General features: G+C 49.4%; 1 protein-coding gene across 1 annotated transcript; it reads right to left on the bottom strand.

Moving 5' to 3' along the window:
* Nucleotides 1-455: 455 nt before the first annotated feature.
* Nucleotides 456-14709, bottom strand: LOC107291953 (serine/threonine-protein phosphatase 5). Its single transcript, XM_015821006.1, has 13 exons — nt 14571-14709; nt 10452-10693; nt 9617-9764; nt 8735-8856; nt 7572-7637; nt 6049-6147; nt 4856-4961; nt 3853-3995; nt 3634-3721; nt 3108-3148; nt 1749-1927; nt 1245-1326; nt 456-518 (listed from the first exon to the last, which is right to left on the bottom strand). The coding sequence occupies exons 1-13, from the start codon at nt 14707-14709 to the stop codon at nt 456-458; spliced, it is 1518 nt and encodes a 505-aa protein (XP_015676492.1).
* Between the last annotated feature and the right edge of the window lie 11543 nt (nt 14710-26252).

Genomic DNA, 26252 nt, shown 5'->3' with positions numbered 1-26252 from the left:
GCCAGGAAAGGAAGGGGGGGGGGGGCTGTGGAAAGAAAAAAACAACAACAACAACTGAGAGCCTAGGGAATAAATACAGTCTTCCAAAATATATAACTTTTTTTTAAAAAAAATCCTTTGTTTACGACGCTCCGACTTGCTGTTTTCTTGCACTCCAGGTTGGCAAGTGCAAGAAAAGAAACACCTGGGGGGGGTCCCTACCTGCTTTTTGAGGAAGGGGACTCTCCTCCCTCAACCCTGCCACGTACTTTTTCAGCTTGCCCCCCCCCCACCAGTCCCTCGGCTGCCCTGCCCCGTCCCCTCCCGTCCGCAGCACAATCCTGCTCCATAGTAGTGAAGGCTGATGTCGGGAGAAATGATAAAAAAAATAAAAATGAAATCACGGTCGCTGCCTGGTGAGTGGACCTCCGGGCGGTCTGGGAGGGAGGGGGCGGTCAGCAGAGGCGGAAGGCAGCTTATAGCATCCCCAGCTGCAGCAGCGAGTTGGCGTAAACCATTGGCTTAATGTTCGGATGAGGCTGAGGGAGGAAGGAAGAATAGAGAAAAAAGGAAGGAATGGAGAGAAAAGGAAGGGAGGAATAGAGAAAAAAAGGAAGGGAGGAATAGAGAAAAAAGGAAGGAAGGAAGGAAGGAAGGAAGGAAGGAAGGAAGGAAGGAAAACAAGAACAGGGAAGCAGGGAAGAAACAGAAGAATAGAGCAAAAAGGGAGGAAGGAAGAGAAAAGGAAAGAAGGTAGGAAGAAGAGGGAAGGAGGAATAAAAAGAAGCAAGGAAAGGAAAAGGAAAGAGAGAGGGCGGAAGGGAGGGAGGAAAAGAGAAGGAAAGAGGGAAAGAAAGGAGGAAGGAGGAAGGAAAAGGGAAGAGGAAGGGAGGAAAAAGAGGGAGCAAGGAAGGGAGGGAGGAAAAGAGAAGAGGGAAAGAAAGGAGGAAGGAAAAGGAAAGAGGGAGGGAGGAAAAAGAGGGAGCAAGGAAGGGAGGAAGGAAAAGAGAAGGAGAGGGAAGGGAGAAGGAAAATGAGAGGGAGAAGGAAGGGAGGAAGGAAGGAAAAGAAGGAGAGAGGGAGGAAAATGAGAGAGGGAGTGAGGCAGGGAGGGAGGAAGGGAGGGAGGAAGAAAGAAAAAAAAGAAAGAAAACTCAGTGAATCCACCCATTTTCTCCCCCTGGGGCTGCCTTAGCCAGATGCCCGAGCCCAGGGCAGGGACCCCGGAGCGCCAGCCCCCCCTCACCCCAGAAGCCCGGACTCACCACTGCTGTGAACTGGTGGAACTCCGGCCGCAGGTCTGAGCCTTGCAAATGGATGTAGGCCCCCTTATTGCCCATCTGGTCACTGGCAAGAGAGGGGGGGGGGGGGGAAGAGGTTGCCCAGCTGTTCTCAAAACAGCTGGAAGAGCAGGAAGAGCCCGGGAAGCCGCTTTCTCCCCCCTCCCCCTCCCCCTACACCAATGACACCCTGTGGAAAACGGTCACCAGTCACCATTCCCAGTGCCCTTGTAACTTCCCACAGCCACTAAATGAATGGTTGTGAATTGAGGTCTACCTGCCTGTGATGGGGGTGGGCCTTTTCCTCCCCCCTCCCTCCAGGGAAGGGCCTTCAGCTAAGCAGCGAAGGGGGCCAATGACTTTTTTTTTTTGCAAGAGATCCCCCCACCCAACCCGTGTTGTGTTGGGGAAGGGGTTTCCCACGGCCCAGGTCTCCTCCTCCGGAACCCATCCAAGGGGGGTCCGACCAATCCCCTCCTCCTGGCTCACCAGTAGTTGGGGGCCGAGAAGACCGTGACGCACTTCCCCTCGTGGGCCACCTCGTAGCCCTCGGCCTTCACCTCGTGGCTTCGGATGATGTAGTCGAGGTGGTTGCTTTCCAGGAAGCTCTTCGTGACGTCCGGGCCGAACTGGCAGCTGACGCCCCGCTTGCTGACCGACCGGCCGTTCTGAGAGACACAGAGAGAGAGAAACGAGGGGAGGGGGCTGTCCGGTCAACCAGAGAACGAGCCGCAAGCAACCGAACTCTGCCAAATCTGATCCGGATGGTCCTTTTCCATCTCCTCCTCGACTTGCCACCGTTCGTTTAGTGACCCAAGTTACAACAGGGACTGGCGACCGGGGCTCACATTTACAACCGTCGCAGCAGCATCCCTGGTCAAAATTTGGGCACTTGCCAACTTGGCTTTATGACGGTTGCGGCAGCCCGGGGTGAGGTGATCGCCATCCTCGGCTTTCCCACCCGGCTTCCGACGAGCGAAGCCGACGGGGGAAGCCACTCGCTTAACGACCGTTTGACTCGTTTAACAGCTAGAATGACCCATTTGACATTAATAGCTAAAAATAAAAAAAAAAGGTTGTGAAGTCGGTTGGTCACGTGGGCGACTCGAGTTTGTAACCGTCACGAGCTACGGCCGTAATGGACAGGCTCCATTATAGTCGTAACTCAAGGACTACCTGTACGTCTCCATGGAGAGTATCTTACTTACCCTCTCAAATGGTGGGAAAAGTTCCCGGAGGTGGAGAGATAGAGAAGTGGTTTATATCAGTTCTCCTCTTAAAATGTGTGTGTGTGTGTGTGTGTAGGATCTCTAACAGCCTGTTGTTCATTTTTTCCACTCCCTACAGTAGCCTGCAGCATCATGAACCATCCACACCAACCAGAACTACCTCCTTTAATTAATGCCGGCTGAAAAATTAATTAATTTTTAATTAATTAATGCCAGCTGAAGAAAGAACCACACCTAAACTTCGGAGAATCAGAAGCTTGGGGGGGGGGGACAGCAGATTCACAGACCAGACCATAGGAGAGGAATGGTAGAACTTGGGGAAGGGGGCAGGGTTAAAAGAGGCATTAGCCTAGAATCAGGCTAAGTCCTCTCTCCACTGATTGCTGTTGAGCCTTAGCTCACTCGAAGCTGGCGCTAACCATTAGGTGAGAAGATTCCTGTGCTGAGGCTCTGAGCAATAAAACAGCTTAATTGGACTTTCATGTGTGGACATGGTATTTCACGATTCACATTCATGTTCAACGCCATGCCCAGATTCCAGGGATGAGGTAGGGCTCAGATAATGCCAAAAGCTGAAGCCTAAGTTGAGGGGCACCTGGGGTGCCAAAGCTGGACTCACCTGGGGTTGAGGATCTGACCACAACAAGTCACACATGGGACCTGAGAAGACAAGAGGTCAAGTGAAGAGAACAAGGAAGGCAGATAACACAAAGCAGAACATTAGCAGAGCATCGTTGACGAGAACATGTTGCTGAAGCTATCTTGAGTTCTGCTCCTCTACCCAGAATCCAGGATTCCGTGGTCTTCACCAGCAGGTATCTTGAGATATTTTGACCTAGCTCAGCTTCTGCTAATAGGCTGAGAAGGCCAAGCCCAAAACACAGGGGGCTGGAGATAGGGACCCACAAACACCACCTGTGATACAGTTTACAGGCTTCCCCCACCTCCAGAGATCTTGGACAAGACCATCACTCGTGAGGGTCAGGCAACTTGGGAAGTGAGGTCCAAAGGGGCTGGAAAGTGATGGACTGGGGAAAATTGACCAAAGGTTTCTTTCTTTAGGTCAAGGGGAGGCCCACCTGAGCAGGAAGCACCTTATCCAGCTAGACAACCTGAGGACATTCCCCATCCAATCTTCTGCTCACCTGAGTCTGGAGGTTGACGATTCCTCTCAATCTTCCGGATGTCGTCTAACATGATACCATCTTCGCTGAAGAGCCCACCGTGCATTATCTGTTGGGGGGGGAGGGAGAGGAGCCCTAAAGTCAGAGATGGTGGCCACCACCCAACGTATCACCCAGGCTTCAACCAGGTGGGGCCACCCCTGTCCGTCAAAGCCAAGCCATGCCTCCCGGCCTTCTTACCAACACCTTCCCGTTGATGCAGTGCACCAGGGGCAGCCATTCAAAGACTTCGCTGAAGAGCTCAAACATCTGGGCCGTGTACTTGGCTTTGACTTCGCCTTCGAAGCCGTAGATCTGGTTCATGTTGTCCGTTTCGTGGTTCCCTGGAGGAGAGGAGGAATTGGGAGGCATAGGACACCGGATACCGGGAGTCCTCCACTTATGACTACAGTGGAGCCAACCTTTCTGTTGTAAAGTGAGACATGGGTCAAGTGAGCTTTGTCCCATTGGACGACCTTTCTCGCCATAGTTCAGGGGTCTTCAAACTTGGCCCTTTTATGACTTGTGGACTTCAACTCCCAGAATTCCTCAGCCAGGCACGCTGGCTGAGGAATTCTGGGAGTTGAAGTCCACAAGTCATAAAAGGGCCAAGTTTGAAGACCCCTGCCATAATTGTTAAGCATGAATCCCTGCAGTTGATCAGTTAGTAAGCCATCCAGCTCAGCGAGATGGGGCCTAGACAGGTAGCCCTGACCAGACAAAGGAGCCCAAAATGACCACTGATAAACCACGCTGTTGTTAAGCCAGCTCTGCCCCCTTTTACGACCTTTTCTGCCGCAGTTCTTAAGTGAACCGTGCGGTCGTTAAACGAAATCTGGCTTCCCTCTTTGACTTTGCTTGTGGGAAGCCCGCTGGGCAGGTCACAAATGACGACCAGGTGACTCCGGGACAGTGCAACCGTCGTTAAGTGCACGCCCGTTGCCAAGGGGTCTGGATTTTAATCCCTTGACCGTGGAGGATGTGGCAACAGTGGTAAGTGGGAAAACTGGACATTAAGTCACTTTTGTTTCCAGTGGTCACTAAATAAATGGTCGTTAAGTTGAGGGTTACCTGTAGACGCTGAATGGCTGAAATGTGCCAGTGAACAGCACAAGCAGTAGAAAATGAGCACGGGGCTGTTATGGGGAGGGGGAGGTAGCCCCCTCTCCTACCCCTGCAAACCTTTGGAGACTCGGAGGCTTACCTCGGAGCAAGTGGAAATGATCTGGATAGAGCAGCTTGAAACCAAAGAGGGTTAGTATCACCTCCACCGAGAAGGAACCGCGGTCGACAAAATCCCCGTTGAATAGCTGAGGTGGGGCGGCTTGTTCAAGAACACAACACGGGAAATGCAAATCTCCCTTTCCTTTCCTTTCCCTTCCTTCCTTCCTATTCCTCCTTTCTTTTCCTTCTTCCCTTCCCTTTCTTTCCCTTCCCTTCCCTTCCTCTCATCTTCCTTTCCTTCTTCCCTTCCTTTCTCTTCCCTCCCTCCATCTCATCTTCCTTTCCTTCCCTTTCTTTCCTCCCTCCCTCATCTTCCTTTCCTTCTTCCCTTCATTTCTCTTCCCTATCTTCCTTCCCTTCCCTTCCTTTCCCTTCCCTCCCTCCCTCCCTATCTTCCTTTCCTTCTTCCCTTCCTTTCCCTTCCCTTCCTCTCATCTTCCTTTCCTTCTTCCCTTCCGTTCTCTTCCCTCCTCCCTCTCATCTTCCTTTCCTCTCCTCTCCTCCCCTTCCCACTCCTCTCTGGACCCACTCACATGCCTCAGGAGGCTCCTTCTTATTCCCCCCCCCGCGAAACACACCTGACATTCTACCAGGTTGAGAAGAGGGCTGGCTGCTGAGGTCATGCCAGTCAATTGGCATGGGAAAAACTGAAGGAGCAATTAAAAACCCCGGCCGGTTGCATTTTTAGACATTCCAGCCATCCCGCCTAGCAGGAAGTCTTGTGGAATCCTGTTAACTCGGTGTTTTCAAACTTGGCCCTTTTAACAAGGGTGGACTTCAACGCCCAGGATTCCCCAGCAGCCAGCAGGAGTTCAAGCCCACCCATCTTAAAGTGGCCAAGTTTGAAAAAAGACCTTTCTAGCCGCTGTGAAATATTTGGTACCCAACTTGGCTTCAAGAAGCTCTATCAAAGAATGTCTGAATGCGAAACCCCGAGCAGCGTCTGGACCATCCCAGAGACTGCCCAGCACACCCAGAAATTCAGAGAAGGGCTTCCAGCAATGTGGGGGGGGGGGAGAGATCCTGTAGCTTCATCTGGCCCCATCTATCCCAAGTCTTGGCTATATACCAAATCCAATTCAGGCTGGCTGCCCCAGAAGCTCCACAGTTGCTCTTGTCTCCAAGAAGCTGCCGATCTACGGAGTCTCCCCCCCTCCCCCCAAAAAAAGATACGTATGGATTATATTCCGAGGGCAGCCCGTTCAGCTCGAATATATTCAGGAGGTCATAGTATTGCCCGTGGGTGTCTCCGCAGACGGTAATCTTCTCCGTCTAGATGAAAGGAGAGAGAAGAAGAAGGCAGAAGACTCAGCAGAGGTCATAAAGATGAGTCAGAGAGGAACGCTTGTATCACGGGGATAATTTTTTTTTTTTCCGCCTCTTGTGTGGTTTGACTAGAAGATGAAGTCAAGGGAGACTTGGTGCCGCGAGCGAATTCATAAGGGGACCCGGGAAAAGCCTCGTCGGCGCTGCCAAGCAGACATCAAAGGTGTCGCTCTGCTTCGTCAGACGAAAATGACCCCAATTTCAGGGAGATAAGAACGCCGCGAAATTGGACAAGCTCGGGAGAGGCTCACCTGTATCAGCTGAGCCAGGTTTAGCAGGCACACCTGTGCGCGGCGGTGACACTGATCCACCCCACTTAATTACAGGGTCCCGCCACCAGCCCTATCTCCAGCCCCTAAGAGGTTAATGAATTCCTCGGAAGAGAATTCTGAGAAGACCCTTGCTAGGATACACTTGCTGAACAGGTACACAAGTTCAAAGGAAACAGGCGGAAATGGGATGTACCAGTGGAGCTAACGGGTGTGTGTGTGTGTAGATAACCTTTATTGTCATTTTTTCCCTGTGGGCACAATGGCACACATTAAAAATGAAATGTAGTTGCTTCCTCTCAAAGTGTACACATACATAACCCACATTTAAAACATACCTTATACAACATAGGTATAGACCTACACCCTTACACATAAGTAAGATATAAATATTAATATATCATTTGGGGGGTGCCGCTTTCTTACCAAAAAAGAGCAGGTTTGTGGTAGGTAAAAAGTTCATCAGAGAGTGATTAGAGCAGGGGTCTTCAAACTTGGGAACTAAGACTTGTGGACTTCAACTCCCAGAATTCCTCAGCCAGCCAGGGCTGGCTGGGGAATTCTGGGAGTTGAAGTCCACAAGTCTTAGTTGCCAAGTTTGAACACCCCCGGATTAGAGCGTGTTTTTCAACCTTGGCGACTAAAACATGAGTGGACTTCAACTCCCAGACTTCCCCCCCCCAGCCAGGGGGAAGTCGGAAGTCCCACCCATTTTCAATTTCATTAGCATGCAGGCTGGGGAATTCTGGGAGTTGAAGTCCACATTTCTTCAATTTCATTAGCATGCTGGCTCGGGAATGTTGGGATTTGAAGTCCATCCATCTTCAGGCTGGCAACATTGGGAAGCAATGGACTAAGGAGTCTTCATATTCCAAGTAGTAGGAATAAAGGAGGAATCATGGGGGTAACGTGTCATTTTTTTCCAATTTTCATCGTATTTTTTGCCCCCTTCCATTTTTTTTCCCGGTACGTTTTGTTTTGTTGCTTTAACCCTGTGAGTGCCACCTCCAGTTGCAAGTTTAAAACTGGCAGGCTGTGTTGGTGGATGCAACAGTAATAAACAGACAAACCAACAATCCCAGGTAAGAAAGATGCCCTTACCTCTTTTAACGTGGTTTCTACAAGGGTGGGGAGTTTTGATAGCACCTCTTTTACCTGTACTAAAATCTGTGGGAAGAAAAAAAAAGAGGTTGAGAATCTGGAAAGAGTTCAGAGAAGAGCAACAAAGATGATTAGGTGACTGGAGGCTAAAACATATAAGGAATGGTTGCTAGAATTGGGTATATCTAGTTTAATGAAGAGAAGGACGAGGGGGGACATGATAGCAGCCTTCCAATATCCCAGGGGCTGCCCCAAAGAAGAGGGAGTCAAGCTGTTCTCCAAAGCGCCAGAAGGCAGGACAAGGAGCAACGGGTGGAAACTAATCAAGGAGAGAAGCAACCAAGAACTAAGGAGAAACTTCCTGACAGTGAGAACAATTAACCAGTGGAACTTCTTGCCTCCAGAAGTGGTGAATGCTCCAACACTGGAAGTTTTTTAAAAGAAACTGGACAGCCATTTGTCCGAAATGGGATAGGGTTTCCTGCCTGAGCAGGGGGTTGGACTAGATGACCTCCAAGGTCCCTTCCAACATTATATTATTATTATTATTATTATTGTTGTTGTTGTTGTTGTTGTTGTTGTTGTTGTTATTAAAAGGAGGAGTTGCCAATAAGCAGACAGACAGGTAGGAAAGAGGAACGGAACAATCCGGGCTGGAGAGGGGGGGGGTCTTTTCCAATACAGGCAGTCCTCGGCTTATGATCCAACTTTACTATTATTATTATTATTATTATTATTATTATTATTATTTATTTTAACAGCGGTTCAAAGATCAGCAACTTTGGAGAAAGCGATTTACGATCTATCCTCACCCTTACGACTGTCACTCTGTCTCTCTCTCTCTCTCTCTCACACACACACGCACACAGAGCCGTGGTCACATAATTGCAATTTATACAACTGCAATTTTAATTTGCATTTACGACTCTTGCAGCTTTCTAGAGTTACGCGATTATTTGCAGCCTTCCCAAGCTGGACTCGTTTAACGGCTCTAGGTTAAATCCTAGCAATTTGCTTAGCGACCAGGGTGAAAACGGTTGCAAAATTGAGTCGTGGGGTCACTTGTTTCACGACTGCCTTGACTGGCTGATGGTGGAAATTGGGGTCCCAAATGAGGTCGTTAAGTGAACGACTACCTGCAGAAGGGGGGGGGGCGGTTATACCTGATATGCACATTTCCGGTGCAGCTTCTTCTGATCCTTGTACCACTGCATCAGTTCCTTCATGAATTCCAAGGTCACCTTCCCGTTCTCCAGCTTCGGGCCACTGTACTCGTCCTCAATGGCTGAAGAAAAGGGGAGAGAAGGACTCAGGTGAGCAGAGCAGCCGACAAGGAAAAGCTGGGAGAAGCCGGGGGCTTCCAGGGCTCTCCTTCCGTGACCACGTGGGGATCAGGGTTGACTTTCTAGCAAAATCGGGTGCTGTTCTCTTTAAGTTTCCATTTGAGCAGTTTGATCCAAGACAAGGATCTCCCAACCTGGGCAACTTTACCACCTGGAGACTTCAACTCCCAGAATTCCTCAGCCAGCCAGGCAACATTAAGACTTGGGGACTTCAACTCCCAGAATTCCTCAGCCAGCCAGGCAACTTTAAGACTTGGGGACTTTAACTCCCAGAATTCCTCAGCCAGCCAGGCAACTTTAAGACTTGGGGACTTTAACTCCCAGAATTCCTCAGCCAGCCAGGCAACTTTAAGACTCCCAGAAGATTCTCAGCCATCAAGCAACTTTAAGATTTGGGGATTTCAATTCCCAGCATAGCTGGCTGGGGAATTCCGGGAAGTCCACAAGCCTTATAAAGTTGCCAAGGTTGGAGACCCCTGTATTGACGCCCCAAATTCCATGAGGCTGGGCCACTGGGCTTCCAGCTCTTCTTTGTCTGTTTGCTTATTACGATTCAGCCCCTCTCTCGTTTTCACTCTCGGGGTTGGTGGCCCCAACCTCGTGGCTGGTAGCCCAAGAGGTCTTTGGAAAGAGGCGTGAGTAGCCTCCTCCTGGGCTGGGGAACCCTAAATTTCCCGAGAACCCCCCTTCTGCCCGACTCACTCATATTCTCGATGTCCAGGGAATCGACCACGGAACGCTTGTGCTCGTCGCTGGCGATGGCGCGCTCGAAGGCTTTCTGCTTCACAATCTTGTGGCACTCCTGATACTTCATCTTGGCGTCCTTATCGTTCGGCTTCACCTTGACCACCTGGGGCGGGCAGGGGAGGAAAGGCAGAGGAAGGGGAGGCCTGGATGAGTTTCCTGCCGCTGACCCCTCAGGGGTCCAGCCTGGGCCGCAGTGAGTGAAGAGGAACGGCCTTGGGCCACATATAAAATATGTGACATACTTAATGGACATAAGTAGCAACTGGTCCTCAACTTTACAACAGCTCATTTAGCGACCGTTCCAAGTTACCACAGTACTGAAAAAAGTGACTTAGGACCGGGTTTTTTTCCCCCCAGACTTATGACCGTCGCGGCAGCCCCACGGTCCTGTGATCAAAATTCGGACACTTGGCAACTGGCTCGTATTTATGACGGTTGCAGAGTCCCGGGGTCACGCGATCCTCTTTTGCGGCCACATGACATGCAACGGGGAAGCCAGAATCACTTAACAGTGTGACTAACTTAACAACTGCAGCGATTCATGTAACAACTGTGGCCAGAAAAGGGGTAATACGGGGCAAAAAAAAATCAATTAACTCGATTAGCAACAGAAATTTCCGGTGCCGCTGTGGTTACAAGTTGAGGACTCTGTGTAATGTTAAAAAGTTCCAATCTTGTGGGGCTGCGATTACCGGCTCTCCGGGGCCATAGGCAGCCCGTGGGCCATGGGTGGGATACACGCCTGCTCCGACCCCTTCCGGGACCCTCCCCGTGTCTCTCTCTCCCTTACCGTCTCGTAATCCCGCAACGCCGCCTTGAACTTCCCCAGGGCCATGTTGCTGGTCGCTCGGCGGTAGTAGCCCTTGATGTACTTTTTGTCCAAGTCGATGGACTTGGTGGCATCGGCCAGGGCGTAGCCATAGCACTCCGTCCGCAGGTAGGCCAAGCTGCGGTTAGCGTAATAGATGGCATTGGTGGGGTTGAGTTCAATGGCCTGGGAGTAATACTTGACTGCATTCTCATAGTCCTTCGCTGTGGGGGGGAAAGAAAGGAAGAAGGCATGAAAAGACAGATCTATTGATCTATCATCTATCTATCTATCTATCTATCTATCTATCTATCTATCTATCTATCTATCTATCTATCTATCTATCTATCTATCTATCTATCTCTATCTCTATCTGGTTTGCTCTCGTTTTATATACTAGTGGCTGTCAAGGTTTGAGGGTCATCATAGTTATTCCATGATTGTTTACTGTTAGCTTCTTAAAATGAGAGAACACTTCCTACTAGCACTGATGATGTTACCTAGTTGGGTAATGAAATGTCTGCAAGAAAACAACCAAGCTCAAAGAGTATCAAGGAGCCCACAGTTCTTCTTCTCCTCCTCCTCCTCCTCCTCCTCCTCCTCCTCCTCCTCCTCTTCTCTGCAAACCCCTCTCCCTTCTAGCACTGATGATGTTACCTAGTTGGGTAATGAAATGTCTGCAAGAAAACCATCCAGCTCAGGGAGCACCCAGGATCCCACATTCCTCCTCCTCCTCCCTGCAAATCCATTCCCTTCTAGCACTGATGGTGCTCCCTAGTTGGATAATGAAATGTCTGCAAGAAAACAACCAAGTTCAGAGAGTGCACTAAGAACCTCACAGTCCTCCTCCTCCTTCTCCACAAACCCCACTCCCTACTAGCACTGATGGTGTTACCTAGTTGGGTAACGAAACGTCTGCCAGAAAGTCACCAATCTCAGGGGGCACCAAGGACCCCACAAATGTTGCCCTATTTGTAATTTCCACCCTTGAAGCAAATCTTCAGCTAATGGAACGCTATATCTACCCAGTGTTGGGCAAAGAGCCGACTGCCTTTTTTTAGGATGTTTTCGGTCCCGTGGATTCTGTCATGAACTCTCATGTCCAAATCCCTCAGCGCCACGGGTGTCAGAGGGGAAAAAAAAGCAAAAAGGAGCACACCGTTGTAGAGGCAAAGTTCCTGTGTTACACAACAAGGATCCACGAGAGCCAGAATCAAACAATAACTAAGAGGATAGAAAAAACCTCTCCCTTCAGGGCAAAAGCCACCCCTGGCAAAGGTTAAAAGGCAGCCACATTCTGGCAGTCCGAACTGTTTAATAACCAACTTCATCAAAACACAACCTGGGGCCAAAAAGTAAGCACTAGATCAGCAAGGAAGCAGAGAAATCCACCATTAGAAACTAATTTTCATGGACAACAATTAGAAACCTAAGAACAAGGGTCCCTGTGAGCCTACACAGAGGAGATTGCTGCCTGTTGAATCCCCAAAAGGCAAAGAAATAGGATTCAGTTGCTACTTTCTGATTCTGCAGGCAACTTTTTCCATTTTTTAGAAGAAAAGGCACGTTTTTCTCTATAGGAAAATGACAACAGTTTCAGCCAGCCTACCGACCAAGCAACCGGCTCTAAAAATTAACAGTGGGTCCGGCCCACTGTTCATTCACAAAGCTCTGCAAATTTGCTGATTATAACAGATTTTTTTCCAGACGGATCACTGCGCTCCAAAAAGATAATTCTAGCGGGTGTCCAGACAACTAGCCCTATTGTGGGTGCTTCAGGCTCCCTTGCTTGCCTGCAATCAACAGCGCTAATTATTATATTATCGCCTGACTTTTATTATAAGTAACTCAGGGCAGAGAAACGTACCGTACTTAATATTCCTCCCTCCTCCTATTTCTCCCATAGCAACAACCCTGTGAGGTGTCTTGAGCTAAGTGTGTGTGACTAGCCCAAAGTCACCCAGCCAGCTTTCACGGTTTTAGGTGGAGCTAGAACTCACCATCTCCTGGTGATTGATCCAGAGTCACCCCAAGTGGCTTTCCTGCCTGAGACAGGACTAAAACTCACCATCGCCTCATGATTGGCCCGAAGTCACCCAGTCAGTTCTCATGCCTAAGGCAGAACTAGAACTCACTGTCGCCTGGTTTCTAGGCCAGCACTTTAACCACTAAGTCAAGCTGGCTCTTAACCGGTAATCCAATTTGTCCAGTTCGATTTCAACTTGCTGGTCTAGATCAAGTTGCTGAGGGCATGCAAGAATTCTGAGCAGAATCCCCAAGAGATAACAGTTTTATATTTTGTTTTTTATTGTAAGTTGTTGCTCTGTCACTCTGATTTTGAGTGGCCTCCACATCTAATGAATAAACAAGAGAGGAAAGGTCAGTGAAATCCGGGGGAAGGGGGGAACGTGAGAATAACTCCGTTTTAATTAAAAGTGGGTAGACTTTGCCAGTCCTTGACAATGTGATTAGACCCTACAACCCTACAATAGAACCTCAGGAGTTATTGTGGTGTCTGCTTTCTGACTTGGCCTACCCCGAAGGGCCTACAGTCATGCAAGGACTTCCTAAGATGTGTGGACCTCAACCCCTGGAATACCCGAGCCAGGAACGCTCTCTCCTCTCCTACTGAGCCAGTCTGTTGGCAGCTGCAGGCCAGGATGGAGCAGACCAGGTTGTCTCCTTGCCACCTGGCCCAGAAAACTATTAAAACAGGAACAGGTTATTCTCCAAATGAGGTCAAGGCTGCACGGAGGTAGGCCTAAGCCTCAGACTGCATGCCCACTCCTGTTTCAGGCAAAGAGGGGGTAACAAATCAGGATACCAGCCAGCATCCCTTTCTCTTGAATGATAACTGACAACTTCTGGGGGCCAGTCATTCCACTGGTGACTTGTTCTGTCAGAAAAGTTCTCCTTAATTCCAGGTTGGATCTCCCTCTGACATCAACACCCAGAATTCCCCAGCCAGCATGCTTTAAGATAGGTGGAATCATAGAGTTGGAAGGGACCCTGGAGGTCTTCTAGTCCAACTCCCTGCTCAAGCAGGAGATCCTATACCATTATGGACAAATGGCTGTCCAGTCTCTTCTTAAAAATCTCCAGTGATGGAACGCCCAGGATTTCTGGTGGCAAGCTGTTCCACTGGTTGATTGTCCTCACTGTCAGGAAGTTTCTCCTTAATTCCAGGTTGCTTCTCTCTTTGATCAGTTTCCAACCCTTGTTTCTTGTCCTGCCCACTGGTGCTTTGGTGAATAACATGACCCCCTCTTCTTTGAGGCAGCCCATCAAATACTGGAAGACTGCTATCATGTCCCCCGTTTCTTCTTCTGATGCGCTTCTCTGTCCACCAGGTCTGTGCCTGCCCATGCTCCCAACACCGGAGTTGAACGAAGCGTCTCCTTTCACAGGGAAGACCCTTCCCCACTGGCTTCTTCCCATCGTCCACAGCCAAGTCAAAGCCCCATCATGTGTTCTTGGTTCCCACAAAAGAGGTTCATGCTTTCCCTGCTGACCCCCTCCCTGGATGTGGGAAGCCCTTTCCTCCAGACCAGCTGACCCCGGCCCCTCCAACCCCCTGCCTTGTTTGCCTCCTGCTCCCATTGGCCGCTCTTGCGGAGGAGGATGGGAATTGCAGTCCCTGCCCGCCCCAGGGATGGAGAACACAACCTGGGCCGCAAGGCCCATCAGCCACGACGGCTACACCCCCCCCCCAAAAAAAAGGATGAGAAAGGGCAACAGTCTCAGTCTCCAAGGGTGAGCAGGAGGTAGGGCCCTGGACTACAAAACCCATCACACACACACACACCCCACGCCGGCTGGGGACGATGGGGTCTGGAGTCCATCCCAGCCTCCTTAGCCTCCCAATGAGAGCTTGCATGCAACCAAATTTCATTTGAATGTATGCTGATTAGTGAACCTTCAAAGTGATAATAATACACTTATTATTCTATTCTATTCTAATGGCCTTTGGCCCCGCCCCTCCGGAGGCTCCTCCCCTCCCGGCCTTTGGCCCCGCCCCTCCGGCTCCACCCTTCCCCGGCCCCGCCCCCTGCCTCCTTCGCTCCCCCCCGCCTCCTCCCTCCCTCCCTCCCTCCCGGCTACCTTTGAAGTAATCGTTCGCCTGCGTCTTGAGGGCTTCGGCTCGCTCCAGCGCCCCCGGCTCCCCTTCCTGCGGCGGCCGCTCGGCGCTCCCTCCGCCTCCGCCCCCGTTGCCGTTCTCCGCCCGCTCTCCCTCCGCCATCGCCGCCGGGCCGTAAAGCGAGGCGCCCTGACAACCAGCCACGGGGGGGGCGAGGAGGGGGGGAAACCCAGCAGCCGTCAAGCCCGCCCGTCGCAAAGCCCCGCTTAGCGGGAAAAGCGCGGGGGGCGGAGCCTGCTGCGGAAGCGTCAGCGGCGGGCGGGGCTCATGCGCAGAAACCCCGTTTCGCTCTTCAGCGGAGGGGGGGCCGCCTTATCAGAGAGAAGAGCGTTTCCTTCCCTCGCGGGCTAGAGCGCCGCTTAAAAGGCGGAGCGAGCCTCGGGATAGGGCAGCGGTTTAGGACGGGGGCTGTTCCGGGAGTCCGGATTGGCTGCCGTGGTATGGCGGAGGGGGTAAGAGAGGATGCGATTGGCGCATGAGAAATCCTCCGCACCTGCCGAAGGAGGGGGCGGGGCCTCCTCCGGTAGTTGGGCGGGGCTTGCAATGTTGGGCTATTATAGGAAAGGTGTCAAATGAGAAAGTAGCAGTGAGTATTAATGATAAGGACGAGGATTAGCCAGGATCACCTGCAGGCAATATTTCCCAGTCAGACTGTTCCTTCTAGTAGAGTTAAGTGAGCTAAGCCATGATTGGTTCCCTAAACCAGTGTTTCTCAACCTTGACAATTTTAAGGCATGTGGACTTCAACTCCCAGAATTCCACAGCCAGCAATGCTGGCTGTGGAATTGCTGGCTGTGGAATTCTGGGAGTTGAAGTCCACATGCCTTAAAATTGTCAAGGTTGAGAAACACTGTAATCTAAACCATGATTGGCTGGTTAATGTTAGCACACTAAGCCATGAAAGTATGGTTTACAAAAAGAAGAATGCCATTTGTGCAATTCCCTAAAGTAGTGGGATTTTTTCAAACTTGGTCACTGGAAGATGAGTGGAAAGCTGGCTGGGGAATTCTGGGAGTTGAAGTCCACTCATCTTCCAGTGACCAAGTTTGAAAAAAACGCTGTTTTACTCAGATCATTTCTCCATTCTTGCTTCTTTTTCTTCATTCTTTATTTTTAATAACATTTCCGATTTTCTCCCAGCTTGGGCCATAAATGAAAGGGTGGCAATTTCTTGGATCACACCCAAATCTGTATTTAAACACTCTGTTGCATGTAAACGACGACATTGGATCTGCTTTTTCACCCCTGAATTCTTCTAGATCTCTCAAGTAGACTGCTTTAGAAATTGGCAGTCCTCCCTATTTGCTTCTAGCTCTTCAAGTCATCACTGTTAAAGGGGAGCTCAGTAAATTGGGGTGAAAATGTGGGATATCCAAGTCTGCTCCTTTTTCAGAGTTTTAGTCAGCTCCCTTTCTCTTAGAACAAGCTGCTCAAGTGGGTAACTTGGCTTTTGAGCATTTTATGCTGTGCTTCCTCAGCTCCCAACCCTTGTAATTTGAATGGATCTTACATTCAGGACCATATACACACAGGACCTTATAGATAGTGAACCAACGTATAGGAACTAACTTCAGCACAACCTGACCATCTTTTAATGTTTTTTTTTAATCTTTCCCTATCACTTTGTCACATCTGATGACCGTTAGTTAGAAGTGATGTTGAATAGCTTTCAGGTGACTTAAAGTACGAAGTATTTGTCAATTGGAGAATTTGTTTTCTGTTTCAACGTTGTAGGACAGGGGTCTTCAAACTTGGCCCTTTGATGACTTGTGGACTTCAACTCCCAGAATTCCTCAGCCAGGCACGCTGGCTGAGGAATCTGGGAGTTGAAGTCCACAAGTCATCAAAGGGCCAAGTTTGAAGACCCCTGGTCTGGATCCAAGCCTCCAGTTTCATCAAAATGGCCGACTAAGGAATTCTGGGAGTTGAAGTCCACATCATAAAAGGGCCAAGTCTGAAGACCCCTGTTGTAGGACTTACAGGGAGCAGAGAAAGGCAGTTATTATTGTGTATCCCAACTTCTGTGCAGAAAAAAAAGGGAAATACTGAACTCACTTCACCCCCACTATAGGGGGTCCTTGACTTAACAACAGTCTGTTTAGTGACTGTTCAAAGTTACAAACGGCACTGGAAAATGTGACTTATGACTGTTTTTCTCACACTTACGATCTTTGCAGCATCTCCGTGGTCACGTGATCAAAATTCAGATGCTGGGCAACTGACTCACATTTAAGACGGTTGCTGTGTTCCAAGATCACTTGATCCTTTGTGACCTTCAGACAAGCAAAGCCAGGTTCATTCAGCAACCATTTTACCACTTTTCTCGCCACAGTGGTTAAGTGAATCCCGGCAGTTGATAACTGCCGGGATTCACTTAACCACCGTGGCGAGAAAAGTGGTAAAATGGGGCCAAACTCAACACATGTCTTGCTTAACGACAGAAATTTTGGACTCAGTTGTGGTCGTTAAAGTCGAGGACTACCTGTATAAGGAATTCAGTTTCTGAAGAGGTGACTTAAATTGCCTGCATTTTTGCTTCGCTACCACTGGGTGGGGATAAAACCCTAAAAAGAAAAAAAAAAGCAGATTTGGCTGTTTGATTCCCTGGACATTTAAGCTCGTGATCCTCTCTGCATGTTGAGCAGGTTAGAAAGGATCACCGCCATCATCATATCATGCATTGACGCACAGCGATTCCTGGTGACGCTGCTTCTGCCCTGTTGCTGGGAAGACAAGACCGTCGGTGCAGGAAAGGAGCAGGATCCGGCCTCCAGATCGCCCTCGTCTTTGAGTGGGACACTTTTCCACTCTTACCGATCAATCGGTACCTTCTGCGTAGTGTCGCTGTGTGAAGTCGAAGCAGTTATTCAGCTGGGCTTGTGTTCTCATCGGCTGCACAGAAGCGCCAATGTTTGTGGCTTCCTCGGATGCTCAGAAGTTCAACCACGGATGGAGAGAGCTGTCCATGGGCAGATAGGTTTGGCCGAATTTTGTGTTGTACCTGGGGCCTCGCCTGCCGCCAGGTCCGGCCTTCAGGAAGGTGGACTTGAGAATTGGCTTCCAGAGAGTGTTCTGATGAACGGAGTAACACTACCCATTTTTAAAAACAAGGTTGCTTAACTACAAGGAGTCTTCGACTTACCAGTTTGTTTAGTGACTGTTCAAAGTTACAATGGCACTGAAAAAAGTGACTTAGGACCATTTTTCACGCTTACAACCAGTGTTTCTCAACCGTGACAATTTTAAGGCATGTGGACTTCAACTCCCAGAATTCCACAGCCAGCATTGCTGGCTGTGGAATTCTGGGAGTTGAAGTCCACATGCCTTAAAATTGTCACGGTTGAGAAACACTGCGTTACGACCATGACAGCATGTGGTCAAAGTTCAGACGCTTGGCAACTGGCTCTTTCTTATGACGGTCACAGTGTCCCGGGGTCACATGAGACCTTCTGACCAACCAAGTCAATGGGTAAGGCAAGATTCATTTAACAACCGAGTTCCTAACTTAACAACTGCAGTGATTCACTTAACAACTGTGGCCAGAAAGGGGGCAAAAGTCATTTAACAACTGTCTCACGTAGCCGCAGAAATTTTGGCTTCCATTGCGGTCGTAAAGTGGAGGACTGCCAGTTAGCGATGGTTCAAAGGTACAACAGCACTGAAAGAAGTGATTTAAGGCGGGTCCTTGCTCTCACGTCATTCAATCAGGTGCAACTCACTTAACGAGCACCTGGCTTAGCCACAGAATAATGGCCCCAATATGGTGGTACGTTGAGGACGACCGCTTTTGTACATTGCTTCAACCAAGATGCTTTTGTACATTGCTTCAACCAAGTCTGTTTAGTGACTGTTCAAAGTTACACTGGAAAATGTGACATGACTGTTTTTCTCACACTTACGATCTTTGCAGCATCCCCGTGGTCACGTGATCAAAATTCGGATGCTGGGCAACTGACTCACGTTTAAGACAGTTGCTGTGTCCCAAGATCACTTGATCCTTTGTGACCTTCAGACAAGCAAAGCCAGGTTCATTCAGCAACCAGGTTACCAACTTATCAACTGCCGGGATTCACTTAAGATGCCTTCTGCTTTTTCCTCTCCTCCCACCTGCCCCCCAAAAGGGTTTCTTTTGCTGGCCCTTGTTATTCTCGACTCTTCCGAGGCCCAATACACAACACACACAGACAAAAGTCCTTTGCATGTTACCAGACATATTTTATGTTTCACAACAGTGATACATACAGACAGAACAGGGGCCAAACCTGATCCCGCCACAGAGAGGGGTAGGGGGAAATTAACCATACACAAAGATAGAGGAAATAATAATAATAATTATATATATATATATAAAAATTATATATGAACAGATCCCAAAAGCCGTTAAAGACGCTGGAGCCTCCTGCCCAGTTTCTCCTCTGAAAGAGCCTTCCCCAAAAGTCTTTGCCGTGCCAGCCAGGTTTTCAAAGGCAGGTCTGGTGTTCAGCCATGAGTTTAACTTGGCAGTATGACTCAACCTTGGCCACTTTAAGAGGGGTGGACTTCAACTCCCAGAATTCTGTGCGTTGAGGTCCACACGTCTTAAAAGTGGCCAAGGCTGAGAAACATTTAAGTGAAGAAGATCTCTGCCAGCTTGAGGTTGGTTGAAAAATTTCTGGGGAAATTACCGTTTCTCTGATCTCGGGGTGAACAATTTCAAAAATACCCACCTGCATCAATTGCTCAAGTGCAATAAGAATTTAAGAGAGGAGTGGTTGGGGAAAAAATGGCACCACCTCCCCAGTTGGGTGTATCTAAGAGAGCTAATGTCTACTTCAACCCAATTGTCCCAGTCAAAAGGGAAGACTCCTCCTTATCTGCACTAACCTGATCTTAAAACCAAGGTCACTCTGGATTAACGTGAACTCCAGGTTATAAATTCAATTATGTCCCCACTTGACTACCAGGACAATCTTCTTCCCAACTTCTAAAATTGTGTGTTTTTACTTCTTTAGTGCCTTTTAGAATGCATGGGACGTCAGCCCTCGTGATCTAGGCTGGGCTGAATAGGGATGATAAAGGCTGAAGTTCAACACATCATATTTTGTGGGGTCCTTGATGATCTCTGAGCTTGGTGGATTCCTTGCAGATGTTTCACAACCAAACTAGATAACATCATCAGTTCTAGGAGGAGTGTGGTTCGCTCTCTATAGAGCAAATTCCTTCCAGCACTGATGATGTTACCTAGTTGCGACATGAAATGTCAGAGAGCACCAAGGAGCTCACACGTCAATCCTGAGCTTCAAATATTCTCTTCTATCAATATATCGGATTTTGAAAAAGTGGGCTCTATATTATTAGTCACTGGCCTCTAATCTCTAACCCGCTTGTATAACTACATGTCGTTTTCAAGAAAGCTGCCACTAACATGTTCCAAAGTTAATGTTTCCGACATGGCACAGCGTGGATTCTCAGTTTATATTGATTAAACCTGAAATCTGGTTTCAGAAAATGTAATGTTTAGGTTTGTATAATCGGACGTGACCAAGCAAATGAGCCGTGATCTGCTTTACAGGACAGGTGAGATAATGCTGAACCACCATGCTGAACCACCCATAACTCTAACATTGTTTTGCCTGGTGTTGTGTGATAAGCAAACCTGGCTTAGAAACAAATTACTGACATCTTGAGGGAACCCAACGATGGATGTATACTCCCAAAGGCTTGTAGGACAAGGAGAGAACATTATCAAGTCTTCGCTTTGGAGGACTCAAGGATGCTGGGCCCAACTCGGGGCGTTACATCCAGATTGCATAGGGCACCTGGCCAGGTAACTGGGCTTCATTAGCATCAAGATAAGACAAGGGTCTTCTGGGCAGATCTCAAAGTTTGGGACTAGAGAACGTCTGAGCAGGCTGAGCTTCAAGGAGACCTGTCCACCGGGGAAAGCTTCCCCAGAAGACAGCTTCAAGACCTTAATTTATCAGTGCTGGCTGGCACGACAATGTGGGCGAAAGGCAATGTGTGTGCGTAAAAGTGGTGGCCAGAAGAACAGGAGGTCGTGTCTCTGGGTGGTAACGGTGTACAACGGGTGGTCTTCCAGAGACCCTTGAAGTGTCCCTCTTCTCAGTCTAGGACACGACGGTGGGAGGTGCAGCCTGTAGACGGCAAGTGGGTCAGCCTGCTGTACCCCAATCTCATCTACTTGGTACCCCCTCAGACTTTGGAATATTTGCTGCTAACGTTCCTAGCCAGCATGGCTAGAGCTGGCCGAGATGATGGCAGCAGAAGACCAGCCCATCTGGAGAGCCCTGAGTTGGGGAAAAGCAGATCACTGGTTGCACCTGGTCTCCGAAGTGCTTTGGGTTAGCCCAAAGGTACTTTTTTTATTTTCCCAAAAGGCAATTGAACTTCCTTGGGTTTTTTTGGAAAACATTTCGCTTCGCATCCAAGAAGCTTCTTTAGTTCTGAAGAAGCTTCTTGGTTCTGAAGAAGCTTCTTGGATGAGAAGCAAAACATTTTCAAAGACCAAAAAAAAAAAAAAAGTAAGTCCAGTTGCCTTTTTTTTTTTTTTTAAACACCTTTGGGGCAACCCTAACCTGGAAGATGGAGAATCTCCATAGACAGTCTGCTTTGGGTTCGATGGCACCCATCACCAAAGGGAAGCGACCACTCGCTTCCCATGACCCATCGTCCACCCACCACCGGCTGCAGAGCGGAGGGAGGGAGCCACATGGCTATCAACCGAGCAATTACAACCAAAGAAGGGTGTTTTTTGGAGGGCACGCTGAGCTGCCCCCATCTCCATCTCTTCTGAAGGTGTCTGGAAGAGCATCCTTTGTTTTTCTCCGGCCAGGGCAGACTCCAACAGCCCAGGGGGTCTTTCGGTGGCGGTTCTGCTTTTCAAACAGACCTCCGAAGAAGGGCCGAGAGGGGCAAGGGGACTTAGCACCACTGCCTCTGGGTCATCTGGCGGCGGGGGGGAGGACGTGAGAGATCACAGCACCATGGCACTTGGGCGGCATCTGCCAGCCTGAGGTCAGAGCTCCATCGGGATCGGGCGGGTGGTCGGTCACCCTGCTCTTGTTGGCTGGCAGCCGTTCCAGGCGACTCGGAAAGGGGATGAGAGCACCATGGCCACAACGTGGTCTAAAATTCAAGGAGGAACAGAGCACCGTTGCTCGGGGGCGAGAGCTTAGCACCAAAGGTCGCGGACATTACACGACGCGTCCCCAGAAGTACAAACGGCCGCAGCAGGCGAGAAACGTTCCCCTTGCAGGCCAGGAGGGGAGGGTTGTGGACACGGGCGCTGGCCCAGGCGGGGGAGACCCAGAGACACCAACCTCTTGCTCTCCCTATCCCAAGAGGAGCTGGTCTGCTGGACAGTCAGAGGAGAACCAGGCAGGCGGTGGCAGCGTCCAGCTTTGGGGCAGACGATCGGTTAAAAAGCTACAATTCCTATGATAACAGCAAAACGGCAACGTCAACAATAATCGGAGAGAACCATCATTTTCCCACTAGGATCTCCAAGAAAAGAAGAAGAAAATGGATTCGGAAGGCTACACGATACGAAGAAAGCAAAATGGAACAGCGGACGGTCAGTGGAGGCAAAGATGCCCCTTTGCTCTGTGGCTGGGGGTTTAAAATTAGAATCCTAACAAACTCAACAAAAACGAGAAGAAGAGAGAAAGAGAGAGAGAGAGAGAGAGAGACATCTTATCCTGCGTTCTTCACCTGGCTTTGAAATTCTATTGTTCTGTGCGTGTTTGTCAAGTGCGGCTTTTGAAAAAAAAACAAAAAAAACAGCTGCCTGAGCCAGTTGCGGCCCGTCGATTTGTGAGATTGCGCGTGCTTGGTGTACTGCATTGGTGTGTGCGTTTGTATCTTGGTGTACACGTAGGTGTGCGTGAGAGCTTGGCTCGGAACAGTCCGAGCGGGTAGGTCCAAGCGGAGCAGGTTCTCCTCACAACCCCCCGTCGGCCATCTTCTCTCGCCTTCCGACGAACCGCAAAGCTTGCAAATCCACGACAACGTCGGGAAAGGGGGTTGCGTGCTCCGTGGCACCGAGGTGGGATCTACCTTGTGCAGAGACGGTCTGGGAATTAGCCACGTTCTCCCGTTCCACTGTGCCACCGACCACAGTCAACGTTCACTTCTCAACCGGGAGACGATTGGAAGGGGCCGGATTCGTGTCGGCTCGAGTTTTGCAGTGGCAGCTGGTGAAGTTGTCGACGTGAAGGCACGGGTGAACAATGACCGAGGCAAAGGTGGTGTCCAGGGCAGGGCCGGCCCCTCTTAAGACTGCGGTTTTCTTCGCGGCTGATCGGGAAAGAGAACGGGGAGGGGGGGACCCTCCGAAAGAGAGCTCACCCGTCCCGTTGCCACCTCGCGAGGGGGCAGACCCTGAAATTTTTGCAAAACGGTCATTCCCCGGCGGGCTGGGAGCAGGCCCCCCACTCTGGAAAACATGGGCAATCGTGCGTGGACCGTGGGTCAGGACTTGCCCGTCCTGTGTGAGCCCATTAACACCTGTGGATGGGGTGCTCCCCCCTACTGAGTGTCCCCCCACGTGTGTGTGTGGGGGGGGGCAAAGAAAGCACCAAGAGGGATGAGAGAACTTGGCTAAAAGTTCTAAAAATATGGAGCTTCTGAAATATAGGCCTTCTGGAGCTGTTATCTAGCGGGAAAACCGGGCCACTTCTGCTACGGGAAAGTGGGGGGGTCCCTCGGTTCCTGGTCAGCTAAATGACAACCTTACTCAGACACATGCACCAACGGGATACACACATACACACCTAAGGGAGGCATGAGAAACACTGGTTGTAGCTTACACTGTCTCCTATCACTCAGTTTTCCTTATTTATTTTTTTTTAAATCCAAAGGATTTGCACAGGGATGGGTGGGAAGCAGTGAATTGTGCAGGTTAAGCCTGGTTTGGGACCGGATGCAAAATCCAACCTTTAACATGCAAAAAGCTGGTCAAAGTTTGCTGTTAAAGTAGCAAGGCCGAGGGCTAAGCAACTGAGGGATTTATATATGTGTGTATATATATATATATGTGTGTGTGTGTGTATCTATATAAAAATGATAAAACCAAAACAAGGAAACTTGTTATTTTTTTTCTAAACTGGGAATATTGGGGACCTCCCTCCCAGCCCACTGCTAAAGGCATTTATTGATATAACATCCCAAGGGTTGCGGGGATTTTAAGTGCCACAGAGAGAGGAGAATTTCGGTCAGTGTCTTGATGCCATTCGGTCAAATATTTTAAGCTTGGTTTAGGCTTCTGTGTCACTGCACGTCAGGGAACGCGCCCGCCAGTCGTTCGGAGATGACGGTGTAGCTGGGGCACTTATAATTCTGCGGATGTTGGCGTCCTGGCTACGTGGCGCTCGAAGAACAAAGCGCATAAAACATAGAAAATATCCAAACCATCGGCCTGAAGCATGTGCAGCTCCGTACAACACAGAGTTGGGATTTGGCAACCATCTGCAATCTATGCTTACCTATCCACCCCGTTTGCGGCGTAGATACGTGCCGATGCCTACGGGCAGTTGCCAGCAAGTCTAAATCAAGCTTTACTCACTGGGATAACGTTACAACGGGACTTACACACTGGCCAACATTCTCCTACCTGGGCCACCTTTCGAGATTATGTAATGTAAGTGCAACCTCTTTAATAAGTATTAAAGCTTTTTTGGGGGTGGGGAGGGGTTTTCTGGGGACAAGAGGGAAGGCGAATCGACGTTTTGATAATGTCTGCTTGCCCAGAAGAAGTGGACTTGCAGAATGGAAAAGCAGCTCGTTTTTAAGCCCGAAGGGAGACTTATGCAAAGTCAAAGAGCTGGGTTGATTTCTAAATAATGGAACTTGGTGATTTCATTTGAAAAACCATTTTCCATACGAGCCAAAAGAGAGTTTACTTTTCCACGCTGCCGATCAGACTGCAATCGACTTGAGTTGAAATTAAAGTAAACCCACGGAGCACCATGACAATAGCTTCTAAGTAAAACATTCATAAAATCGGGCTCTAAAAAAGTTGGGTGTGATTCCGACACCCCAGTCTTTCAAACTTTTTAAGATGGGTGGACTTCAGCTCCCAGAATTCTGGGAGTTGAAGTCCACCCATCTTAAAGCAACCAAGTTTGAAAAACCCCGCGGTACATCATTACTTCGAAGGAAGTTGCCCTGCTTTTAGCGCAACTTACTTCCAAGTAAGCATGACGGGGTGAGGGTGAGGGAAATGTTGATTCCCCTTTCGTTAAAGTAGAAAAAAAAAAAAGTGATTGAAATATCGACAACAGTGTTATTTCTAACAACGGATAACATTTCATAGCACCGGTTCAAACTCGCTTAAACGAAAAGCGTTTTTTGTTATCAAAGATCTTCGCGGCAGGCCGTCCCTCTTGAGGTTTAAAAAGAGGACGGCCGGTCTCCTCTTCACCGCAAAAAGCTTGTCGTGGAAATGGTCTTTTTTTAAAGAAGTTTCAGGCCATACTTTAAGGCTCCTGAAAATTTATCTTCAGATTTAGGACTTTGCAAACTCTTTCTAGGATTTTGCAATTTTTTTTCTCCTGTTTTTCTGGAAAGTTTTGATTACTGGCAGGTTCAAAATATTGCATAGGGGGATATTGGGGTTGTTTTTTTTTGGTTCTTTCCTATTCAAGTTTTTTTCCCCTCCCCCTAGGCTTCAAAATTTTCAAGCTAGCCAGTCTTCCCCAATCTGGCTCTTTCCAGATGTGCTTTGGCTGCCGGGACATCTGGCTGAGTCAGGGATCTGCTGGCTGCATGCCAAACTCACCTGGCGATTGCTCGATAAGGGAAGCTGGCATGCTTTTTTTAATTATTATTATTTTTTTATCTGAGTTTCCTTTCCAGCTTGCTTTGTTTCTACATGGCATCCAATTCCTCTGCACCGAACGTGGGCAGAATGGAGATTGTAAACATAGAGAGATCTTTAACGAGGCCCTGAGAGGGCCCAAGCACCACTGTTTCGTTCTGGGGACTTGATTATTCAGACGTTGGTGGTCTTAAGGGGAACGATCCGTCTGGCCAAAATGTCCTCTCAGGAGCAGAAGCTCCAAGGAGTTCTGGTTCTCCTTTCCAAATGGCAGACCTTGGTTTGAGGTCAATGGGAGGCACCATGAGTATTTTGGGGGAGTCGCGGCGAGGCGTCCCCCCGAGAGGCTAACAGCGGATGGTCATCCTGTTCTCAGAGCAGGTCCCCCCACTTTTTTTTTACCTCCCTCAAAGGGGTGAACCCCTTTGTGCCAGGAATGGCTGATCTCACAGCCTGGGCGCATGCTGAAGGGTCTGTCCTAGCGAGCTGAGGACAGAGGAGAAGATACAGCCCCCCCCCCGGAGGGTTCTGAGTCTCCCGAGGGGTAGCTGCACCCCTCTTTCTCGTCCGGGGGATCCCTCTGTGGTGCTTTCTCTTCCTTTGGGGGATGAAGAGAGCAGACCCCCTCCATGAATCGATCCCACTCCTGGCCCCTTGTCCGGTTGTTCAAGAACATTCAGGTGGATAAGCACCAAATGGGGTGGCAGAGCCTTCCTCCCCACCGTCTACGGAGGGGAGAGGCTGCCCGGGGAAAGGGACGGGACTGAGGTAGGAAGAGTCCTAAGAGCGCCAGTGGAGGGTGGACGGGCGGGGAAGGGGGCCGGGAGGA

Source organism: Protobothrops mucrosquamatus, unplaced genomic scaffold (genome assembly GCF_001527695.2).
Source record: "Protobothrops mucrosquamatus isolate PMUCROS unplaced genomic scaffold, P.Mucros_1.0 scaffold1232, whole genome shotgun sequence".
NCBI lineage: Eukaryota > Metazoa > Chordata > Lepidosauria > Squamata > Viperidae > Protobothrops > Protobothrops mucrosquamatus.
Note: the sequence above shows the minus strand (reverse complement) of the source record. Positions and strands in the feature narration are given on the sequence as shown.